Source organism: Rhipicephalus microplus, chromosome 2, assembly GCF_043290135.1.
Source record: "Rhipicephalus microplus isolate Deutch F79 chromosome 2, USDA_Rmic, whole genome shotgun sequence".
Taxonomy (NCBI): domain Eukaryota; kingdom Metazoa; phylum Arthropoda; class Arachnida; order Ixodida; family Ixodidae; genus Rhipicephalus; species Rhipicephalus microplus.
The window spans coordinates 291,331,668-291,352,680 of NC_134701.1; the positions used below are offsets into that span (position 1 = coordinate 291,331,668).

At 45.3% G+C, this 21,013-nt stretch overlaps 1 protein-coding gene across 2 annotated transcripts in view; it reads left to right on the plus strand.

Annotated features, from left to right (window-relative positions):
• Positions 1 to 1,972: 1,972 nt before the first annotated feature.
• LOC119177980 (uncharacterized) overlaps positions 1,973 to 21,013 on the plus strand; it is a 44,828-nt gene continuing 25,787 nt past the window's right edge. The window contains exons 1-3 of one of the 2 annotated variants that reach the window (XM_075882254.1): positions 1,973 to 2,456; positions 7,440 to 7,501; positions 17,975 to 18,079. In XM_075882254.1, coding sequence (XP_075738369.1) covers positions 2,192 to 2,456; positions 7,440 to 7,501; positions 17,975 to 18,079 — 432 coding nt within the window. In that variant the 5' untranslated portion in view covers positions 1,973 to 2,191. The remainder of the gene's footprint in view (positions 2,457 to 7,439; positions 7,502 to 17,974; positions 18,080 to 21,013) is intronic. The other variant, XM_037429156.2, reaches the window with a different exon arrangement.

The following is a 21,013-nucleotide window of genomic DNA, read 5'->3' on the forward strand; positions in this document are numbered from 1 at the left end:
TGGGTGCACGTTAAAGAACCCCAGGTGGTCAAAATTTCCGGAGCCCTCCACTACGGCGTCTCTCATAATCATATGGTGGTTTTGGGACGTTAAACCCCACAAATCAATCAATCAAATTATTTTTTTCATCTCAATGTCACTCAAGCATGTTTGTTTATTTCTTTGGGGATGTGCTTAACTCAAGGGTGCGTGTTCGACTCCAAGCCATGGTGGTCATATTTTAGCAAGGTCGAAATGAATAGAACATCCATGTGCTTAGATTTACATGCATACTAAAAAACAATAAAGGGTTGAAATTGAGGGGGTAGTAGGGTTTTAAAAAAAAACAGATTTATTTATTATTCTATAACAATAAAAATTAGTGCACATTTATCTCGTTAAATGGAGATTTCAAATCTGCAAAGCTTTTAAAAATTTCTTTGAAAAAAAAAAGAAATAAAAGAAATGACAATTTTTTTTTGCTTCAAAAGAGGTATTTCTCTAATCAAACAATTTTTAAACTTGGAAGGTGAAAATGACCTTCCAGTAAACCTTTCAGTAATTAGCTGGTGTGTATCATACAATTACAATGCCATCAAGTTTGACAAAAAAAAAAAGCCTTAGCTTGTAGCTCAAGTGCTACAAAAAACTAAGATACCAAGTTTCATTAGACATGTGCACCGAAACTTTGTCAAAACTTCCGTGAGGCAGATTCACTTCACAAAAATAATGAAACAAAGAAAATTGCATTTCATGTTTTAAAAACGTTTGTGTTTTAATCAACAAAGTCTGTAAAAAAAGCGCAATGTGTCATAGCATATTTTTGAAGAGCGTAAGTTGGGCTTTAGGTAAATACACTTTAATCTCATTTTAATGAATGCACAATTGACAAAATAAAAATAATAAGTTTGTCATATTCAAAAATGTATAATATTGGTTATTGCTAACACTGTATCTATTGAAAGACTATTTTTCAATAACTTAATTATAATCAATATTTCGTTTTATGTGTTTGCTACAATGAGCTTTGTTGTATTGCGGTAACTCAAATTGTGATTTCGGAAAGTGGCACAATTTTTTGTTTTTTTAAGACCCTCTTCCCACTCTCAAGAGCCCTGCTACACCTTTCCAAGTAGCCATGGAATGGATTCAGTAAAGGAACTTAGTGCCTCACGAATTGACTACTGGGCCCCGCCGCAGTGGTCTAGTGGCTAAGGTACTCGGCTGCTGACCCGCAGGTTGCGGGTTCAAATCCCGGCTGCGGTGGCTGCATTTCCGATGGAGGCGGAAATGTTGTTGGCCCGTGTGCTCAGATTTGGGTGCACGTTAAAGAACCCCAGGTGGTCGAAATTTCCAGAGCCCTCCACTACGGCGTCTCTCATAATCATATGGTGGTTTTGGGACGTTAAACCCCACATATCAATCAATGCATTTTGCTTCTAGACTATTTATTGATAGGTTTGTGTGCTGCTACATTGGACTGCTAACCTCTGTCTTTAGCGTTTCTAACAACTAAACGAACAATGTTACGGTAGAAGCGTATGAATTAAAATGGTTGAGCTGGTGCATACGATGTTTCATGGTCATATTGATTCACGTCGTGGTATACAAACACAAGAAAACGTCGACTTAACAGTCCAAGATGCCTTAGGTATAGTCAATACACCCGCGGCTTAGTCGACTTAGTGGGCATCTCCACTCGATCAGTGTCCATAAGTGCAATGCGGAGAGAGTGAATATCGCCAGTTTCGGCTCAGGCGAATGTGCAAGTCCACAGCAACATTGGGCACACATTTTCTATTTCGGTTCCATTATTTCGCCGCGCCTGTCTCCAGCTTACGATCAATCTCCGTGAGCTCCGCTTCAACTACGCCGGAAAAACGACGTCATCATCCAAATATGCACACCACCGCAAACGGGCGTTCCCCAGCCAGCCATTTGTGTCGGGGGAAGGTCGCCGCATTATCAACGCCGCGTCTCGCGGCGAGGAGGCGACGGAGATCATTTGCCCCAACCGGTGCGGTGGAGGGAAGCGCGCATGCCGAAACCTTCAGCTAGGCTCGACGCCGCGACGCAGGCTGGCATCGTCACCCAGACCAATCAGCACTCTCTCCCCAACGCATCAACAGAATCCCGGAGTGGTGAGCGCACACACCGTAGAAGAAGAAGGAACCAGAGAAGAGCGCGCCTTCGGAAGGAGCCCTCTTGAGACATGTCCACAAACGCGCGGCACAGTGCCATGCTTTGGATTTCGCTGGCTCTGCTGGCGTGTGGAGTGCAACCTGAGCCATCGGAGGCGGCCAGCCTGGCGGACCGCATCTTCGACGGTTTCCTAAGCTTCGGCCGCGGCTTCTCCAACGCCACTCAGGGGTTCGTGGTGCGCGTGCGAGGCCTGGTGACCCGAATCGGCGGCCCGTCCTCAACGTCCGGCAGCAACAAGGGTGCCTCCGTCACGGACATCTTTGCCAGCGTGTGCAGTTGAGTGCACTCTCACTTCCGCCGCCAGTACGGCCACCGCTCGAACCCACTTCACGATGCTGTGCCTTGATATTGTATTTCTGGAAGATCTGTCACTGCGTAAAATGACATCCTCAAGGCAGGTTTTGATAGTATACGATGGCGTAACGTGGTTAAAGTATTACAATTAGATTCCGTGCCTTGGCGCAGCGGGAGCCATAACAGACCTGTTGTAAAGCTGACCACCATGCCATGGCGAGAGGGTTCAACCCTTACAAATCGTTTCTTTTTTTTTTGGCGTGCACACACACACACACACACACACACACACACACACACACACACACACACACACACACACACACACACACACACACACACACACACACACACATATATATATATATATATATATATATATATATATATATATATATATATATATATATATATATATATAGACACTGACTGACACTCCCACGTTTAAATTCACATATTTGCCCATCAAAGTGGCTGGGAGGATTGCTGCCGTGGTAGCTCAGTGGTTAGAGCATCGAACGCGTTATTGCAAGGTCGAAGGTTCGGTTACTGTACACGGCAAGTTATATTTCACCCGCTTTTCTTCCTTCACAATTACATTACAATTCTGTCTAATAACGTAACGTCCCCTATACTTACTTTTCCTTGGCATTATTGTCTGTCTGTTATATCTCACTATTATTGTGTCAAAACACGGAAAAACGAGCCCTTGAGTACACACTTCATATATATATATATATATATATATATATATATATATATATATATATATATATATATATATATATATATATATATATATATATATATATATATATATATATATATATGCGTGTGTGTGCATATTTCTTTAGTAAAATATCTACGACAATATATTATGCACGTGTCATGTTCGCACCCGTACTTCATGCACGTTGAGACGGAAAGGCTGTGCCGCAGTTGAAATGACACCGTTATTGCGACGAGCAATTATAGAAACTTGCGAATAAACCCTTTAATTATTCACTCGAGGGCACATGTTTGAAGTTGTAGTGCGTGTCAATTTATGACCCACCTACTTTTTACAAATCATTAAAGTTGTACGCAGTGGGAAATATTCGTCATCAAATTTCAATTGAGAAATCTAAACTGATCGCGAACAAGCACTAACGTTCTGCTGCGTAAAACCTGAACTACCCGTCACGAGGTAGTGACAAAATTTGAAGGAAGGCACGCCACGTCTGTGTTCTCGTGAAAGGATGCACGCCATCTCACGGGTGCCAGGGTGCGTAGTGTTTGGTGCGTCGCCATTTCTCTCGAACTGTGCGCGAGAAAACCGCCGCATCAAGATTTTCTTTGTTTGGGAAGCTAAGGGCACTCAGTGCGGAGCTTTTTCCTCTTCAGGGTGGCGAAATAGCTTTTCGGTCCTCTTTGTAGTTGTCCCTTGCCTGGCAAGTGTCGTGCCGGTGTTCTTCCACGCTTAGTCACTTAAATAAGTCGGCACACTCTCTACCTGGTGTACCCCACGGCCGTGGTGGGGAGCCACTCTAACACTTTCACATCACGTGGGAGTGTGCAGGGCATGGCGAAGAGCACGACTCCAATGACACATGCATGGAACGAATGGGAGGTGCGGCTGTCTAGCCTAGCCCTGCAGGGTGGATCAGCTGGGACTGATCCACAGAACTGAATGGTTGGCTCGTGCCTCTGGAATAGGGGCAACATCCTGCCGGACAGATTACGCTCTTCATCCTGTATATTTCCTACAGGGCACTAGAGTTCTAGCCTGTCTGGTTTATGAATATAATAATCTTTTGTACTAGTGCAACTAATACTGTCACCGGACGTGACCAGTTTCGGAACTGCATACGGACTGCTTGTGTACTTGAGTAAACAAGAAGACCATGTGCTGTTCTGAAACGTCAGATCATTTTATCAAACCTGGTCAGTGACCTTGTTTTGTCTCATAGACACCTTGGGGCAAAAACAAGGGGAAGAGAATTCAGAGGGGCGGCATGTTACACGTCTCTATCTGAGCTTCCTGAGCTAAGTGTGCCACCACGATGGCGCCGTTTTGCAGTCAGTAACGAGGTGAAGGGATTCAAGTTCACTATAGGTGTTACCAAGGGATATAATCAGCTGCAATTAACCCGTTGGTGTGTGCGTTGGCACGGTTCATCTAACGGTCTCTTTTTCACACTTATTGTGTTTGCATGATTGTTTGAGCGTATATGTGAGCGTAAATGTGCGTCTGTGCAGGGTGCCCCAGCCTATCGTGGTCAGAGTTTGAAAATATGCCGGTGCATTTTATGACGACTTAATTCGTGTTGTTGACTGTCTCATCAAATAATTGATGCCACTTTTTTTTGCTATAACTTTTTTTTATCAGGCAAGATTTATTAACTTACTTTGAAACCAACGAAACTGGACAAAAATATCAAATAGGAGTGTTGTGGATCAACTTGCAAAACGTTCGACCAAACAGTTCATCATATTTAATCTATTAAGGAACGAGAAGCCCGCGAAGTACCGAAACAAACCACGTGACATGCCTGTTTGCTCATCGTAATTTTAGTGATATCTAATGTGCCGCGTACAGACGACATGCTTTCCTCTCGGTGCTTCACCATAGCGATAAACAGACGCAGCGGCTATCGTTTCAGTTGCTTCACAGTTTATTCCCCACACAGTCACCACCGTAGCATCTCCCCGGTCAGCGGCGGCACACCTGGCCAAATGTTATGGTCGTTTCTGCACGCAGAACGTTAGAGGGCATCGATCACGGTTGGCTTGAGCTTACGAAAACGCGCAAGTGGTCATGTAACGTTTTGTGTTTATGTGTATCACGAGCATCTGGAGTGAGCAGAAAAACGCACATTTTTTATAGATACAAAGTTAGAAACTGTCGAATTGGATGTTTTTCAAACCGATCTAAAACTTTATAATTTGACCGTTTCTTTTCCAGCTTCGTTGCCTCCAAAGTTGGTTAATCAAACTAAGCGATAAATCAACACATAAACATTGCGGCATTATGTATTCAATATTCAGCAACATGCATTTGGTTGCGGCGTCATATAGTGCGGCAGCATATTTTATTTTAAACTCTGACTAGATTTAGCTCTGTTAGGCTGTATATGCGCTGGCAAAATTGAAAATTTTTGGGAAGGGGATGGGTGGTGGTGGAATTGAACCTTCCCTCCTCCCCATCCTGACTACGCCCGTAGCGTTTTATGCTACCAAATGTGAAGGCTCATTTAGGCGGAAGCGTAGACATGCCTCAAAAAGCGGGAAATTTGACCGTTGGCCGCGACCATGCCGCAGCGTCGGGAACGACTGACGAGTGATGCTAAACATTGTCACCATGTGACGTTCGTCATGATGTCACAGTTCGCAAAATTTTGTTTCGCCACGTACGAACTTGTGACGTCGTTATGACGTCACCCAATTTTGTGACCTGCTATGTCATGATGACGACATATGGTGACGTTATCACGTGATGAGAATGTTTTGCCTCAATAGTCCCCGATGCCGCGGCACGCTCTCTGCCGACGGTCTATGTTCTCGTTTTATGAAGGCTATATAGAGATTTCGCACTAGAAGACGGCACTTGGCAGTGGCACGTCATGGCATGGCTGGTGCTCCCTGTTCCCTTATAGTGCATCTTATGCGGAGAAGAAAAAAAATGCGGCTTTCGCCTTTGAGTCATCTCTTCAAGAAGTCTCAGTACGTTACCAAACCAACAATATGGCGTCATTAGTGCTTGGAAATGAACCCCGATAAGAAACCATTGCAAGCTTATTTGGGGCTGTAAAAAAAAAAAGTCGTTGCCTTTTTACTGGCCCTCTGAAGGGCCCCTCCCCACCCAGTGTTTAAAGACGAGGAGTTGGTTTTACCCTTTCGTTCGCCACCCTTCTCACACGCGATGTATCCTCCTCCCCCTTAGTTCTTAAAAGCACGTGAACGAAGTCAGCACTAAGCCCCAGAACCTACCAGGATGTCACACTTCCCGGCTGTATGCCGTTATTGCCGCTTGCGCAGCTGTAACACACAAAATGAAGTTGTTCGTGCAGTTCACTCACGCGGCACAAGGAAGAACGGACGGGCGGATGCATGGCAAAACAGTGCACGAGACAAATCACATTTGATATTTCGCGTATACGGACCAATAGAGAGCATGTACACTGTAGACGTCACGGCATCTTGCTGCGTCACAGACGAACAGGAAATATCAGCAGATAATATGCGCTCTTTTTGTTTTTGTATTTTGCATGGGAGCCTGGCGAGTGGATTTTGAAAGCAAGCGCCTTCCAACTTTATCTTTTGTCAACTAGGAACGCTTTATTTATCAAAAATACGCTCCGCCGCAGTGTTCTAGTGGCTAAGGTACTCGGCTACTGACCCGCAGGTCGCGGAAGTGAATCTCGGCTGCAGCGGCTGCATTTCCGATGGAGGCGGAAAAGGTGTAGGCCTGTGTGCTCAGATTTGGGTGCACGTTAAAGCACCCCAGGTGGTCGAAATTTCTGGAGTCCTTTTCTATGGAGTCTCTCATAATCATATGGTGGTTTTGGGACGTTAAACCACACAAATCAATCAATTTCTCAGAAATACTTAGTAATTTTTAGTAGCGGGCTGTGCTACATGCGAGTGGATGGCGATTTTACTTTTCACGAGTGTACGAGGTTACATTGAAGTTGAACAAAATTTTATGAAATTTTTATTGTGACTGCAACCTTTACTATAGAAAATTTTCTGCCGAAACAAAGTCGCCGGCCCAACTTGAAGGTGTAAACATTCCCTAAACACCATATATTAATAAATACGTGCAAGTTGGTTTGGTTGGAAGTAAATGCAACAGAGATCATGATATTCTGTACCAGTATACTCAGACACATATCATACTTATTGGCATGAGATTTGAAATACTGTTATATCGCGTTACATTCAATGTATAAATAATGAATATGTTGTATTTACTTGTATTCCAGGTCTCAGTGGTAGCAGTCGCCGTTCCCTGATCAAGTGTTTAGATGAAAACAACGAAAATCTGGTGAGTGTGAAGCTACAAAGGAAGGTATACACTACTTCGATTACTGAGAGGCTGAGGACCTTTCTCGTTTGCAAAATGAGCCCCATTCAGAATCTGAAACACGGCTGAATTTGACGGTAACACGAACCAAATTTCTACTCAGATGACGGGAACGAAAATACTTGAGGCTTGTGTATTTAGATTTAGGTGCATATTGTGAAACCCCACCTAGTCGAAGCTTCCAGAGTCGTCCGCTATGGCGTGTTTCATAATAATATCGTGGTTTTGGGACATTAAATCGCATAAAATATTTTAACATCTGCTTTCGGAACTAGGTTAACGCTGATTGAAACGCCCAATGAGAAATTACACCCCCCCCCCCCCCGAAAAAAATAAGAGTCAGGGCACCACCAAGACCAAAGTACCGTGCAATTTGCTTTATCCTTGAGTTTTGGCTCTTACTACTGGGGTTTGGTCAAGAAACTGGCTTGTAATGTAAGGGGAAAGTTTTTCGAACTGAGGTGAAAGAAGATGAATTAAGCGATCCCAGAATGCCCCGAGGACGCGTGGAGCACTGTGGGCAAAGTGTGTATACGCCGAGCGAGGCCGCTGCTCCGGTGCGCACGCTGCTCCTTGGCGCTGTGCAGCTCGAAACAAAAAGAACGTGCCGCCGCTTGTTGATATTATCTTGAACACTCTATAGATATATCCGAATGCACCTGCATATATCTTTATGCGTTAACTGTAAAAAAACAAAAACAAAACAACGCAGCCACTTTAGGTATCATCAGGCGGATGAGCTGAGCGGCACGCTACAGTAGTTGAGTACTACATTATTGCGTACTGATAAATTTAGTCTAAACAGGCTATCGTGAGGAATGTGGGGTAGGGAATTGAATTCATATTAAATGCGAAGCATTTCTTAGCGAGCTTCGGCGACTTTGAGCGTATCTATCTATCTATCTATCTATCTATCTATCTATCTATCTATCTATCTATCTATCTATCTATCTATCTATCTATCTATCTATCTATCTATCTATCTATCTATCTGTCTATCTGTCTATCTATCTATCTATCTATCTATCTATCTATCTATCTATCTATCTATCTATCTATCTATCTATCTATCTATCTATCTATCTATCTATCTATCTATCTATCTATCTATCTATCTATCTATCTATCTATCTATCTATCTATCTATCTAGCCACCTACGACTTTCAGCTCTCCTGGCCATTTCGATAACTGTATGGAACTTGGTATGGCGTAACATGACTGTATGAAGTACGTATTTGACTAGTCATAACATGAAAATCATGACATGTTTGCATGTTTGTCATGAATGTCGTGGTTTACATTTCATGGTCCTGCAGCTCCTGCGGGGGTTTCGTTCACATAGCATGTTGCCAAACTAGAATGGTTTGGCATGATTGCATGGCGAACACAAGCGACATACCCTAAGATGAAAATCATGACATGCGTGCCATGTAACAACATGACTAACATGCCACGCTCATGATGCACTCGCGGCCGTTTCGCTAGCGTCACATATACCAAATTTAGTATTACGGTACGTGAATGGATGACGAAGGTATGTGACTGGTGCAAACATGATAAACATGAGATGCGTGCCATGTACCAACATGGCTACATGCTACGCACATGATGCGGTCGCGGCCGTTTCGCTAGCTTCACATGTGCCAAACTCGGTATTACGCGACGCGAACGGGTGGCATAAATAAATGACACATCCAAAAATTATAATCACGACATGCGTGTCATGTCACAACATGACTACATGCCACAGTGATGATGTGCTCGGAGCCGTTTCGCTAGCTTCACATATGCCAAATTTGGTATTACGTGACATCAATGGATGACGAAGGTATGCGACTGGTGCAAACATTATAATCATGAGATGCGTGTCATGTGAGAACATGACTACATGCCACAGTCAAGGCGCAAATACATTTCGATGTGGCGCGGTACGTGTGCTCGCCGGCGTTCATGTCGTCGCGTCACGCCGGCGTTGCCACGCCAGGCACCTATCCTGTCCGTGGCCGTTTTGCTAGATCCACATATACTAAATTTGGTATCACATGATGTGAATTGATGACGAAGGTAAACGACACATTCAAACACGATAACAATGACATGGAAGTCATGTACGGCATCATTTACCTCCACCTCTTAACGCTGTGCTGATTTGAAAGTGACATATCAACATTTCTTATTTGTGCTTCGCATATCATCGATCTCGAGTGTACGTGGCATCTGCCAATTTTTTCGCTTTTGGTCCTGTAAGTTTTTTTTATTCTAACCTGTAGGTGCTGTGCCAGGAAAAGTTGGTATGTTGTTATGGTCGGCCTTTCTGGCTTGGCTCCGCCTGCATGCGCGAGGCACTGCGACTTACCCCCGTATTCAGAAACGCTCCTCTACTCGAATTCCATCACTGTCGAAATTTGGGCTTGTTGGTGCATTGTGACGACTGAAAATAGCGCTAAGAAACGGGGACACAAGACGAGGACACACGGCACAGGAATTCGTTCGCCATCAAACTTGATTAAGATGGACAGCCGTCGATAAGCCTCTCGCATGGACCCGCGGGAGGCTCCCCGACGTGCTGTGCTCGGAGGCAACTTTGCAGCTGCTGTGATAACTGACACGTGATCACGGAGGGCGGCGGCAATCTTTGAGCTAGGCGGGGCATGCGATGTCACTACAAGCGCCTCAGTATGTCGACGGCGCCTACCGCTGTTTACACGGAATACATCATACGACGCAGCCCTCTCCGTCGCCGTTTATGGTGGACCGTGACCACATAACACGCCAACAAGCCCAGACCCGAAGGTCCCTGTAATAATCGCGTGTTGCGACGAGCGGTTCACGAATAGGGCGAAATCCGCGTGACCGGAAGCACAGCATGACGTTTTCGATTTGGAAGTTTTGTGCACCGGGCCCTGTAGAGGTTCGCAGGTGGAAGAAAATCGGCGACTCTTTTAATCCTGCAGAGGATGGTTCTGAGGAAAGAATGTTCACGGGGCAAATTTCATTCCGTGGCCGCCGTGGCCGGGATCAACCCTGCGGCACCGTCACCAGTGCACCACTGTGGCGGTCTTGAATCAGACTGAGATGATGCGCCAGTTATGCCATTTATGCCTGAATACGAGGTAGAGAAGATTTCCAACATGAATTACTGAGGAAAAGTTGTTGAACCATCGCGAAGGCACCATGGAAGCCTCTCCCGATCTCTCCTCTCAAGTAAAAGCGTCTGTTCGCGCTCTCGGCTACATTGTCAGTATATATATATATATTGTGAGCATTATTTATGCGTCCCATCTTTTCATCTGTAAATACTCATCATCACCAGTCAAGTTTATGTTGTGGGGCACATACTCGAGTCAATAAAAGGAGAGTCTCGAGTGTTCTCGACGCCATCTTACAAGTGGTGGAGAGTGCTGCCCGGTTCCTGCGTCCTCTCGCGTTCTCGGACACCCCAGCGTCTTCTATAACACATCCCTGGAGCTCCGTTCAGGCCGCCGCTTAAACGACCTGGGTCCGGTAATGTCGCAAGCCGCCCAGTCCAGTTGGCAGTTCCCGGTTCTCACGTCGTCGCTCACCTTCACCGATGCGGCGTTCTTCTTCTCCTCTCCGACCTTCTACTTCAATTCCCGACCGCCAACTGGAAAACTGAACAGTGCAGCTTCGGGAGGGAAAGCTGCATCTTTCGAACTGCGTCAAACTCCTCCGGACCGCCCATCGAATGTTTTATTGGTGTATGTTGAAGGTATACAGACAGAGGCACTGGTGGACACAGGCGCATCACATTCCGTAATTCGTGCAGACTTTTGTGCCCGATTGAAAAAAGTTAGGACGCCCTACGATGGGCCTCCCCTTCGTTGCGCAGATGGAGTCCCTATTCAGCCTTCAAGTGTTTGCACAGTCCGTGTTTTCATAGATGGCATCATTCACCACATTCAGTTTCTTGTACTTCCTTTGTGCACTCACACAGTAATTTTAGGATGGGACTTCCTTTCTTCGGCATCAGCTTTCATATCGTGTCGTCAGCGAGTCATTCGAATGTCAGCTACTGAGAGTTCATCGGATGTCGATCCATACAGCTTCCGTTTCATTGCTGCTACTGATTGTTTCATTTCGCCAGGAGATGAACAACTTCTAACGATCGCTTCGGATACTATAGTTAATGGTGACGTGTTCATAGCTCCATCAGTTCGCTCGAAACCTGCGGGGCTTACCATAGCACCCGGCCTTGTGCGGTTTAACGACGGTAAAGCATTCGTCACCGCCTTGAATCCAACTTCTTCGCCAGTGATGCTGCCCCAGGGCACTGCTGTGAGCTGCTTCGCTGACAGTGAGTCCTTTTCACTGATTCCCCTTCACGCAGAATCACCGCCTTTGTCTGCTACTACTGATATCAAGGCTACCACTGTTACCTTAAATGACACCATAAGTCCTCACCTCACTGCCGAGCAAAAGAGAGACCTCTTAGCCCTTCTCCAAAAGCACAGCCTTTCGTTTGATGTACATTGCAAAGTTCTGGGCCGCACCTCCGTTGCAGAGCACAGCATCGAAACCGAAGGCAGCTCCATTGTACGCCGCCGCCCATACCGTCTCTCTTCGGCTGAACGGCAAATCATCGAGACAAACGTCGCCGACATGCTCAAACGGGATATTATTCGACCTTCATCCAGCTCCTGGTCGTCTCCTGTGGTGTTGGTCCGGAAAAAGGATGGCTCTGTCCGCTTTTGTGTTGATTACAGAGCGCTCAATAAGATCACGAAAAAAGACGTATATCCGTTGCCACGCATAGATGATGCCCTGGACTCCCTACAAGGCGCAGAATATTTCTCCAGCCTCGACCTCCGATGCGGGTATTGGCAAATACCTATGCGCGAAGCAGACAAGGAGAAAACAGCGTTTGCGACGCCTGACGGGCTTTACGAATTTAACGTCATGCCCTTTGGCTCATGCAACGCTCCAGCAACATTTGAGCGCATGATAGATACTGTCTTACGTGGTCTCAAATGGAAAACCTGTTTATGTTATTTAGACGACATCGTCATTTATTCTTCTACTTTTTCTCAGCACCTTAAGCGTTTGGACGAAGTTCTAACGTGCATTTCGAACGCTTGCCTACAGCTCAATACAAAAAAGTGCCACTTCGCCAGCACAAGCATCAAAGTATTGGGTCACCTTGTCAGCAAAGACGGCGTTCGACCCGACCCCGACAAGGTTGCTGCCGTAATTAGTTTTCCACGTCCGCGCAATCAAAAACAATTGCGAAGTTTCGTAGGCCTGGCGTCTTACTTCCGCCGCTTCATCCGTCACTTTGCTGCCATTGCGGGGCCGTTACACAAGCTTCTGACGTCAGGGACGGATTTCACGTGGACTGACGAGTGCGAGTGTGCTTTCCAAGCCCTTAAGCGTGCTTTGACATCAGACCCCGTCCTCCGTCACTTCGATGAGAGTGCACCCACTTTCCTGCACACAGATGCCAGCGGCCACGGAATCGGTGCTGTCCTCCTCCAGCGCGACGACACTTCACGTGAGAGAGTAGTTGCGTATGCCAGCCGCGCACTAACACCTGCGGAGCAAAACTACTCGATAACAGAGCAGGAATGTCTCGCTGTCGTTTGGGCCATCCAGAAATTTCGACCTTATCTGTATGGACGCCACTTTACTGTGGTTACCGACCACCATGCCCTATGCTGGTTGTCCTCGCTGAAGAATTTGTCTGGGCGCCTCGGTCGCTGGATACTGCGTTTGCAAGAGTACACTTTTGACGTTGTGTACAGGTCCGGCAAACAGCATCAGGATGCTGACGCTCTCTCTCGCTGCCCTCTGCCACTTTCATCTCCAACCACGCATCCCGAATGCCCCTCAGGTGATCAAGTGGCTTCCTGTTCACTCACGTTATCACCCCTGGCAGTTGCTGGGTCGCTACCTTTAAACAACAGCGCCCAGTTTGCCGCGTACCAACGTGACGACCCCTACTGTAACCGCATCATCGGATACTTGAATGGCTCGCCTTCTCCCCCTAATGCCAGACTACGTTGTCAGCTACGGCTGTTCAAGCTAGAGAACAATGTCCTGCAACACTATACTTACAATGCGGATGGGCATCGGTGGGTGCCAGTACTTCCCCGTTCGCTGCGAAAACAAGTTCTCGAAGCATTGCACGACGACCCATCAGCTGGACACTTGGGATTTCAAAAGACCTACAACCGCGTTAGGAGCCGTTTCTTCTGGCCTGGTCTTTCTACTTTTGTGGCTAATTATGTCGCTTCTTGCGCACTTTGTCAACGCCGGAAACGACCAACTTCAGCTCCTGCTGGCTTATTACAACCTATTCCATGTCCCGACACACCTTTTGCCGTTGTCGGAATAGACCTCGTCGGGCCACTTCCCGTAACGCCAGCGGGCCACCGCTGGATCGTCACAGCCGTCGACCACCTCACACGATACGCGGAGACCGCTCCTCTACGCACTAGCTCCGCCTCAGACGTTGCCGCCTTCTTTTTAGAAGCCATTGTGTTGCGTCATGGCGCACCTCGCACGTTGTTGAGTGACCGGGGCAAGGCCTTCATGTCGACAATTCTTGACGAAATTCTAAAAACTTGTGGCACACTTCATAAGACCACATCCGCTTACCACCCGCAGACAAATGGGATGACAGAGCGATTCCACCGGACTCTAATCGACATGATATCCATGTACATCGGACCGAACCACGATAATTGGGACAAAATCTTGCCGTTCGTAACATTCGCACACAACACCGCTGTTCAACGAACCACCGGGTATTCACCTTTCTTCCTCGTCTATGGTCGTGCGCCGACATTCACCATTGACGCCTCTTTCTTCAATGCAATGACAAAAACGTCGACGACTACGCCAGAACATTTCGTCTCAAGGCTTGCTGAGGCACGGCAACGTGCTCAACTCAACACGGAGGCCAGTCAAGAAGACCGCAAGCAACGCTATGACAGCTTTCGTCGAGACGTCACCTTCCGTCCTGGAGATGAAGTACTACTTTGGACGCCTGTTCGCACACCCGGATTGTGTGAAAAGTTTCAGTCTCGCTTTCTAGGACCTTACGTTGTTTGTGAAAGAACATCTCCGGTCAATTACCTTGTCACTCCCGTCGAGGGTTCCTCGGACCGTCGTTACCGTGCCTCCGAGATTGTCCACGTTTCACGTCTTAAACCCTTTCTGCGCCGTACCTTTCCCGCCTAAGTCTCGGCCGGGCCGGCCGCTCAAGTGCGCGGGGAAAATAAGTGTGAGCATTATTTATGCGTCCCATCTTTTCATCTGTAAATACTCATCATCACCAGTCAAGTTTATGTTGTGGGGCACATACTCGAGTCAATAAAAGGAGAGTCTCGAGTGTTCTCGACGCCATCTTACAATATATATAGTTGGTAATTTTTTCATCCACTTTTCTTTCTTCTTATTTACATTCCATTAATGTTAATAACTTCCCCTGTACATTCCTTGGCATTACTGTCTGTTATATCTCATTATATATATATATATATATATATATATATATATATATATAAAGGTTTGCATTGGGGGGTTTTACAAGACCACGCCGACACAAGGGTTGAAGAGCCGCTTATGCGTGACTTCTGGTAGATGCATTCCAGCGAGCATCATGAGAAAAATAACCAAAAGGCATGTTGCATAGTTGACTGTCATGCACGACTGCTCCGTCGCAGAGCGAGTAGCGCTTTTCCTTACGTTCAAGTGAAATGCAACAAGAGAAAAAAAATGCAAATATATGGTGGAGACGCTGGTATGCAAACCACGGCAAGAAGCTCTAACTCATGAAAAGTACGCTGACAATAAACAAAAAAAAGTTAGAATATATATATATATATATATATATATATATATATATATATATATATATATATATATATATATATATATATATATATATATATATATATATATATATATATATATATATATACATATATATATATATATATATATATATGCATGACGCACCCCTTGCACATATTAGGCGCCAACGCTGTTTTCACACTTCAGCGCGGCGTGTGTAAACAGGACATAGATAGATGATGGTGTGTACTGTCTGATTAGATGCGTGTAAAGGTGTGTCTCTCGTTTAGTCAGCGACAGCACGGGTGAAAACATTCGCGGAGTTTCTTAAAAAATAAAGGACATAAAAAAGAGATCAGCAGAGCACTTTGCGACTTCTCTACGTTGATGTATGTTACTTTCGTGGAGTGTTGTACGACAAAAGAGAAAAAAAAAACATGGGTTGAGTTGCCGTTTACACACTCTTAAAAAATGAATTATAATTATTTACTTTTAGGCAGTAACTGCTTGTGACAACATTCACCGTCTATGTATAAATGCAGGCAATACCTGCCAAGTTGGTAAAACCTCACTACCACTTGATATATATATATATATATATATATATATATATATATATATATATACTTACATTTAATACATACGCGCGAGTAAACCATGACATAATAATTGTGGGGGTTTAACGTCCAAAAACTACCATATGATTATGAGAGATGCCGTAGTGGAGGGCTCCAGAAATTTTGACTATCTGAGGTTCTTTAACGTGAACCCAAATCTGAGCACACGGGCCTCAAGTACTTTCGCCGCCATAGAAAATGCGGCTGCCGCAGCCGGGTTTCGATCCCGTGACCTGCGAGTGAGCAGCAGCCTTCCGCTAGACCACCGTGGTGGGTGATAATCATGACAGTCACTACCTAGTAGCTTACTGAACACAGGTGTTGATTGATTGACATGTGGGGTTTAACGTCCCAAAACCACTGATGATTATGAGAGGCGCCGTAGTGGAGGGCTCCGGAAATTTCGACCACCTGGGGTTCTTTAACGTGCACCCAAATCTGAGTACACGGGCCTACAACATTTCCGCCTCCATCGGAAATGCAGCCGGGATTTAAACCCGCGACCTGCGGGTCAGCAGCCGAGTACCTTAGCCACTAGACCACTGCGGTGGGGCAAGAACACAGATGTAGCTGTTTTTTTTTTCGGTTTTGCTTGGCACGTATTTGGAGCAGCCAGGATCAGCAAAGCACTGTGCGACCCTTATATATATATATATATATATATATATATATATATATATATATATATATATATATATATATATATATATATATATATATATATATATATATATATATATATATATATATATATATATATATATATATATGTGTGTGTGTGTGTGTGTGTGTGTGTGTGTGTGTGTGTGTGTGTGTGTGTGTGTGTGTGTGTGTGTGTGTGTGTGTGTGTGTGGCCGGTGAAAAGCCACTCCCATGGCGGAAACTTCGGACCAAACTGTGCTCTAAAATGTTCGTTGTGTTTGAACTACGTTTCTTTCTACATTATCTGAGCCTGCATGATACTTCCTACAGCGGTGGCTGCATTTCCGCCTCAATCGGAAATGCACCCGCCGCAGCCTGGATTCGATCCTATACGACCAGCGATTTAGCGGCCGAGTACCTTAGCCACTATAGAACACCGCGGCGGGGTGCACGGCATCGACACAGAGTGGGACGGGATATGTGAATGCGTTCTTCACCCCGACTCGCCCGAAGGAAAACTGCCGGAGCACAAAGTTAATTTGCTCATTACGCTGCTTTAACTAACAACATTGAACAACAGTTAGCCAAAAATGAGCGTACACTTCTCATGTTTCTGGGCGCTGTTAGTATTTTCGTATTAAGCAAAATTTATTTTTTGCTGGCTGAAATGAAAAAAAAAGGGTAAACGTTGCATTTGGTTAGTGTAGAGGATATCACGTCCAAAACCGACTCAGGCTATGAGAAACGCCGTAGTGAACACTAATTAATAATCGCTTAATATTTCATGCGATCATAAAGGCAAATATACAGCGCAATGATGTTTACAGGTAACGCTGAATACGTAAAAAACATTAGTGACAAACTCACGTACAGAATGCCCAGGCCTTTACGCGTTATGAACTTCAAAAGCAGGTTTTAAGTTGTATCTCTACTTTTGCGGTAGCACACGGCGAGTGGTATGAACATGCTCATACAACCAACTATATGGAACAAGATAATCTAAAACATTGCCACTTTTCATGAAAGTGTACTAGGACGTATATTAAAACCGTTATTTAAACAGCACTACGAAACTTGTAGATTGCTTAAGTTATTTCATGATGTCTAAATTACACCATAACATACTAGTCCAGTAGAGAAAGTCACGTTTAGTAAACCGTCAGGCACTCACCTTGCTAACTCAGAAATGCTTAATAACGATGAGAACTTTTTATAGCTTTCACATATTTCTGCAGTAGTAAAACATTAGCGACACGCAATAAATATGACGCGGAAGAGGCAAATGATGTATAGTTACTAGCTTTTTCCTACCTGCTTTATTTAAGAGTATATATCTTTTTTTTTTCTGGCATTGCGCAGCTGAAACCAGACTGGCAGAATTGTATTGGTTCCGCAAAAGTTGAAGTTCTGACTGTGGAAGATCTCTACCACTGGGCTTGTTCGAGGCTCTCTTCAGAAACAGAGGTATGGCTTCCAGAATGCCCAGAGTTTCCCTTGACGTGTGTGCAGCAGTCTGCGATTGTATTCAGTGGCATACTTCACTCGAATTAGCGGCTCTTAATAAGCAAAAGTTAAGGTTATCGATTGTAGTACGTGTAGTTTTACGTCCCATATACGATTATGAGGAAAGCCGTGGTGGAGGGCTCCGGAAGTTTCGACCATGTGGAAGTGTGCACAGACATTGCACAACACACGGAGTTACGGCTATAGGAGAAACAAAGGGAACCAGATAGAAGTATTAAAGGCATAAAGTTCTCTATTGAAACACTGGAGGGAACTCTGGCGCTAGTTTCTATGGGAGCTGCAACGCATGACGCTCCAGTGAGCATTGGAATTTTGGGTAGAAGACGGATTTGCCTATACTATACGTTCCTTTTGGCTTCGCAGAGCTTGAAGCTGTCTTGTCATGAAACAACAAGCAGCAATAATTTGTAAGATAAGCTTCGCCACATCCACCTTATAGGCTTACCATTTGAAATCGTCTGACGAAGTTTGTAACCATTCGTTCTTTCATTCGAAACAAAACCAAAACACACTTGTGGGTCACACTACTCTCAGAAGGGAGCAGTGTAATGAGACGTGCCTCTTCAAAGAGATTCATACACGCGTCAAGTCAGGGCTCTCAAAATGAAAGAGCCAAACGACTATTTTTTCTTCTTTTCCTTAAGGTAAGCGCACCAATGGAAAGGATCATTTCTCGCCTAGACTTTCAGTCATTTCAAGTTTTTACTACGCTAACGTTAGAGACAACGATAATAGTCCTTGTAATTTCCCAGGCACGATTGTCAGTTGAAACCATTTAGCTGTGCCGAATGAAGAAACAAGCTCGTCGAGAAAAAAGAAATTCTCTTTCATTCATTAGATTGTGTTTAGAAATTTTTTAATGCACTCACGAGAACAGTGTATTACCACGCTTCATGCAGCTTTACGCTCATTCAGGACCCCCTTTTATCAAAGTCCTTCTTTTCAACCTTCTGAACGTCCTTTTTGCAGCGTAATAGCAGCCGCCTGATTACACGACGTCGATTTTCTTTCGCGTAAGCGCGCAAGGAAAACTGGGAGAGCGTGTCACAAAGTGAACGTTACTTGAGGCAAGACACAACGGGTGCGCTTTCCGCCACAGGTGAGGCATGCAAACACGCCCGTTTGTTTTCTTTGTTGACTCAAGTCATTTACGACGGAGCTTCGCTTCCGGGTGACGGCGCCTGAACGATGTGCCCCTGTCACCACATGGCTCACGCTATCTGCAAGGAACGCTTCCTGCAATAGACATGGAGTGGGTCGTCAGTAGAGTGGCTAGTAGAGGCTTTTGCGTGGCCATGCGATGGCCGAACAACTCGCTGCAGTCTTTTCCAACTTGGCAAGTTGTCCCACTGCCCGCATATCTAACTGCGTTCCTTAGACACTCACTTCCGTACATTAGCACAGTGATAGGCTAGATAATCCAGACCCGCTCTCTATTATAGTCCAGCACTACCGCTTGAGTGGTTTCAATCACTGCATCTCTTGGTGAGATAGTATATTTTTAAATTTTCCGAAGGGCAAAGTGCATCCAGCTAATGGAGTATTTCTTTAAATATGATTTTGCTGCAAGTGAATGCTATATACGACGTTCCATTACAGTTTAGCTGTCACTTAGTGAATTTGCATCAAGCAAAAATACCAGAAGTCTCTTTTAATAGATAAACACATAAACAAATAAACAGTTATTCAATCATGTGAGCTACAAGTCTACCAGTCTGTGAGTGCTGTTGTGGAAAAGAGACATCGTCCAAATAAATCAGTTGTTAGTCTGTGCTAGTCCGGTCCACAGCTTTCTTGTGTCCTGTATGTATATGCGTAGTTTGTGTTTTCCAGTTCCTACCAACTAGCCGAGCGATTACATAAAATAAGAGAATTCAAGCCCATCACAACAGTATATCATCGCAGTCTTCGGATATATAAAGTGGCTTGTAGTGTTTATTGCGGCGTAATGAAATTCAACCAAGCTCGATGGCGAAACATTTGCGTCCGTGATAAAACCGTATCTTCTCGCATGCGTTGACGTTGAAGCATCGTAAATAGTTAAATATAAAGAACAACTTCATTTACCCGAGTTTGATATGGTCGGGTTTCACTGAACCGTATGAATGAGGCCGCGATAAGGACTAGGCGCCCTACATTGCACCCTTGGGCTGACTCTCCGACATTCGAGACACGGCCGGGAAATGATATGGCTCGATGCCAGCGCGGACCCTAGGCACACGTTGAGCGCTGACACGCAACCGCAGCAGCATTTCCCGGCGTCATTGGGACGGAGGCTGGTTTGCTTCATCGCCGGCAAGTGGCCACACTCCGACGAAGATATGTACTCTGAGCGGGCGCAACTCGTAGGTCCTTCTATTGAGGCACCTTGACATCGAGCAGTTTCAGAGCGGTCAATATAGCTCGTATGCTCAACTTTTCAAACCTTGCTTAAGCTGTGGTTTGTAGGCCATTGTTGAAAGGGCGCAATATTAGGTTCAAAAGAGCCGGAAATTATGCATGCAAAGACGCAACAGGATAGCAGAATGAAATACCGCGTGAAGTACTGAGGACACACACACGTCTTCCGCCAGTCGACTCCTGGGGCCTACCATTCGTATGGGTACAGCGCACCACGACAAGGACAATGGAGAGACACACACTTACGTGGGGCGTTTGTCCTGGGGCGGCGCGCCCACACCTGCATGCTTTAAGAGAGAGATTGGAGGTGGCGCAAAGTCCACCCCATACAATGGCACATAGGTCGGCGAAATCACTCTTGAGTCGACTCACTCGGACTCAGATCCAGCCGCGAGGGTGAGTCTGCAGAGTGAGTGCGGGTGACTGATATTTTCGTGAGTCGGAGTCAGAGTGAGTGCAAAGCGCTAAATATAT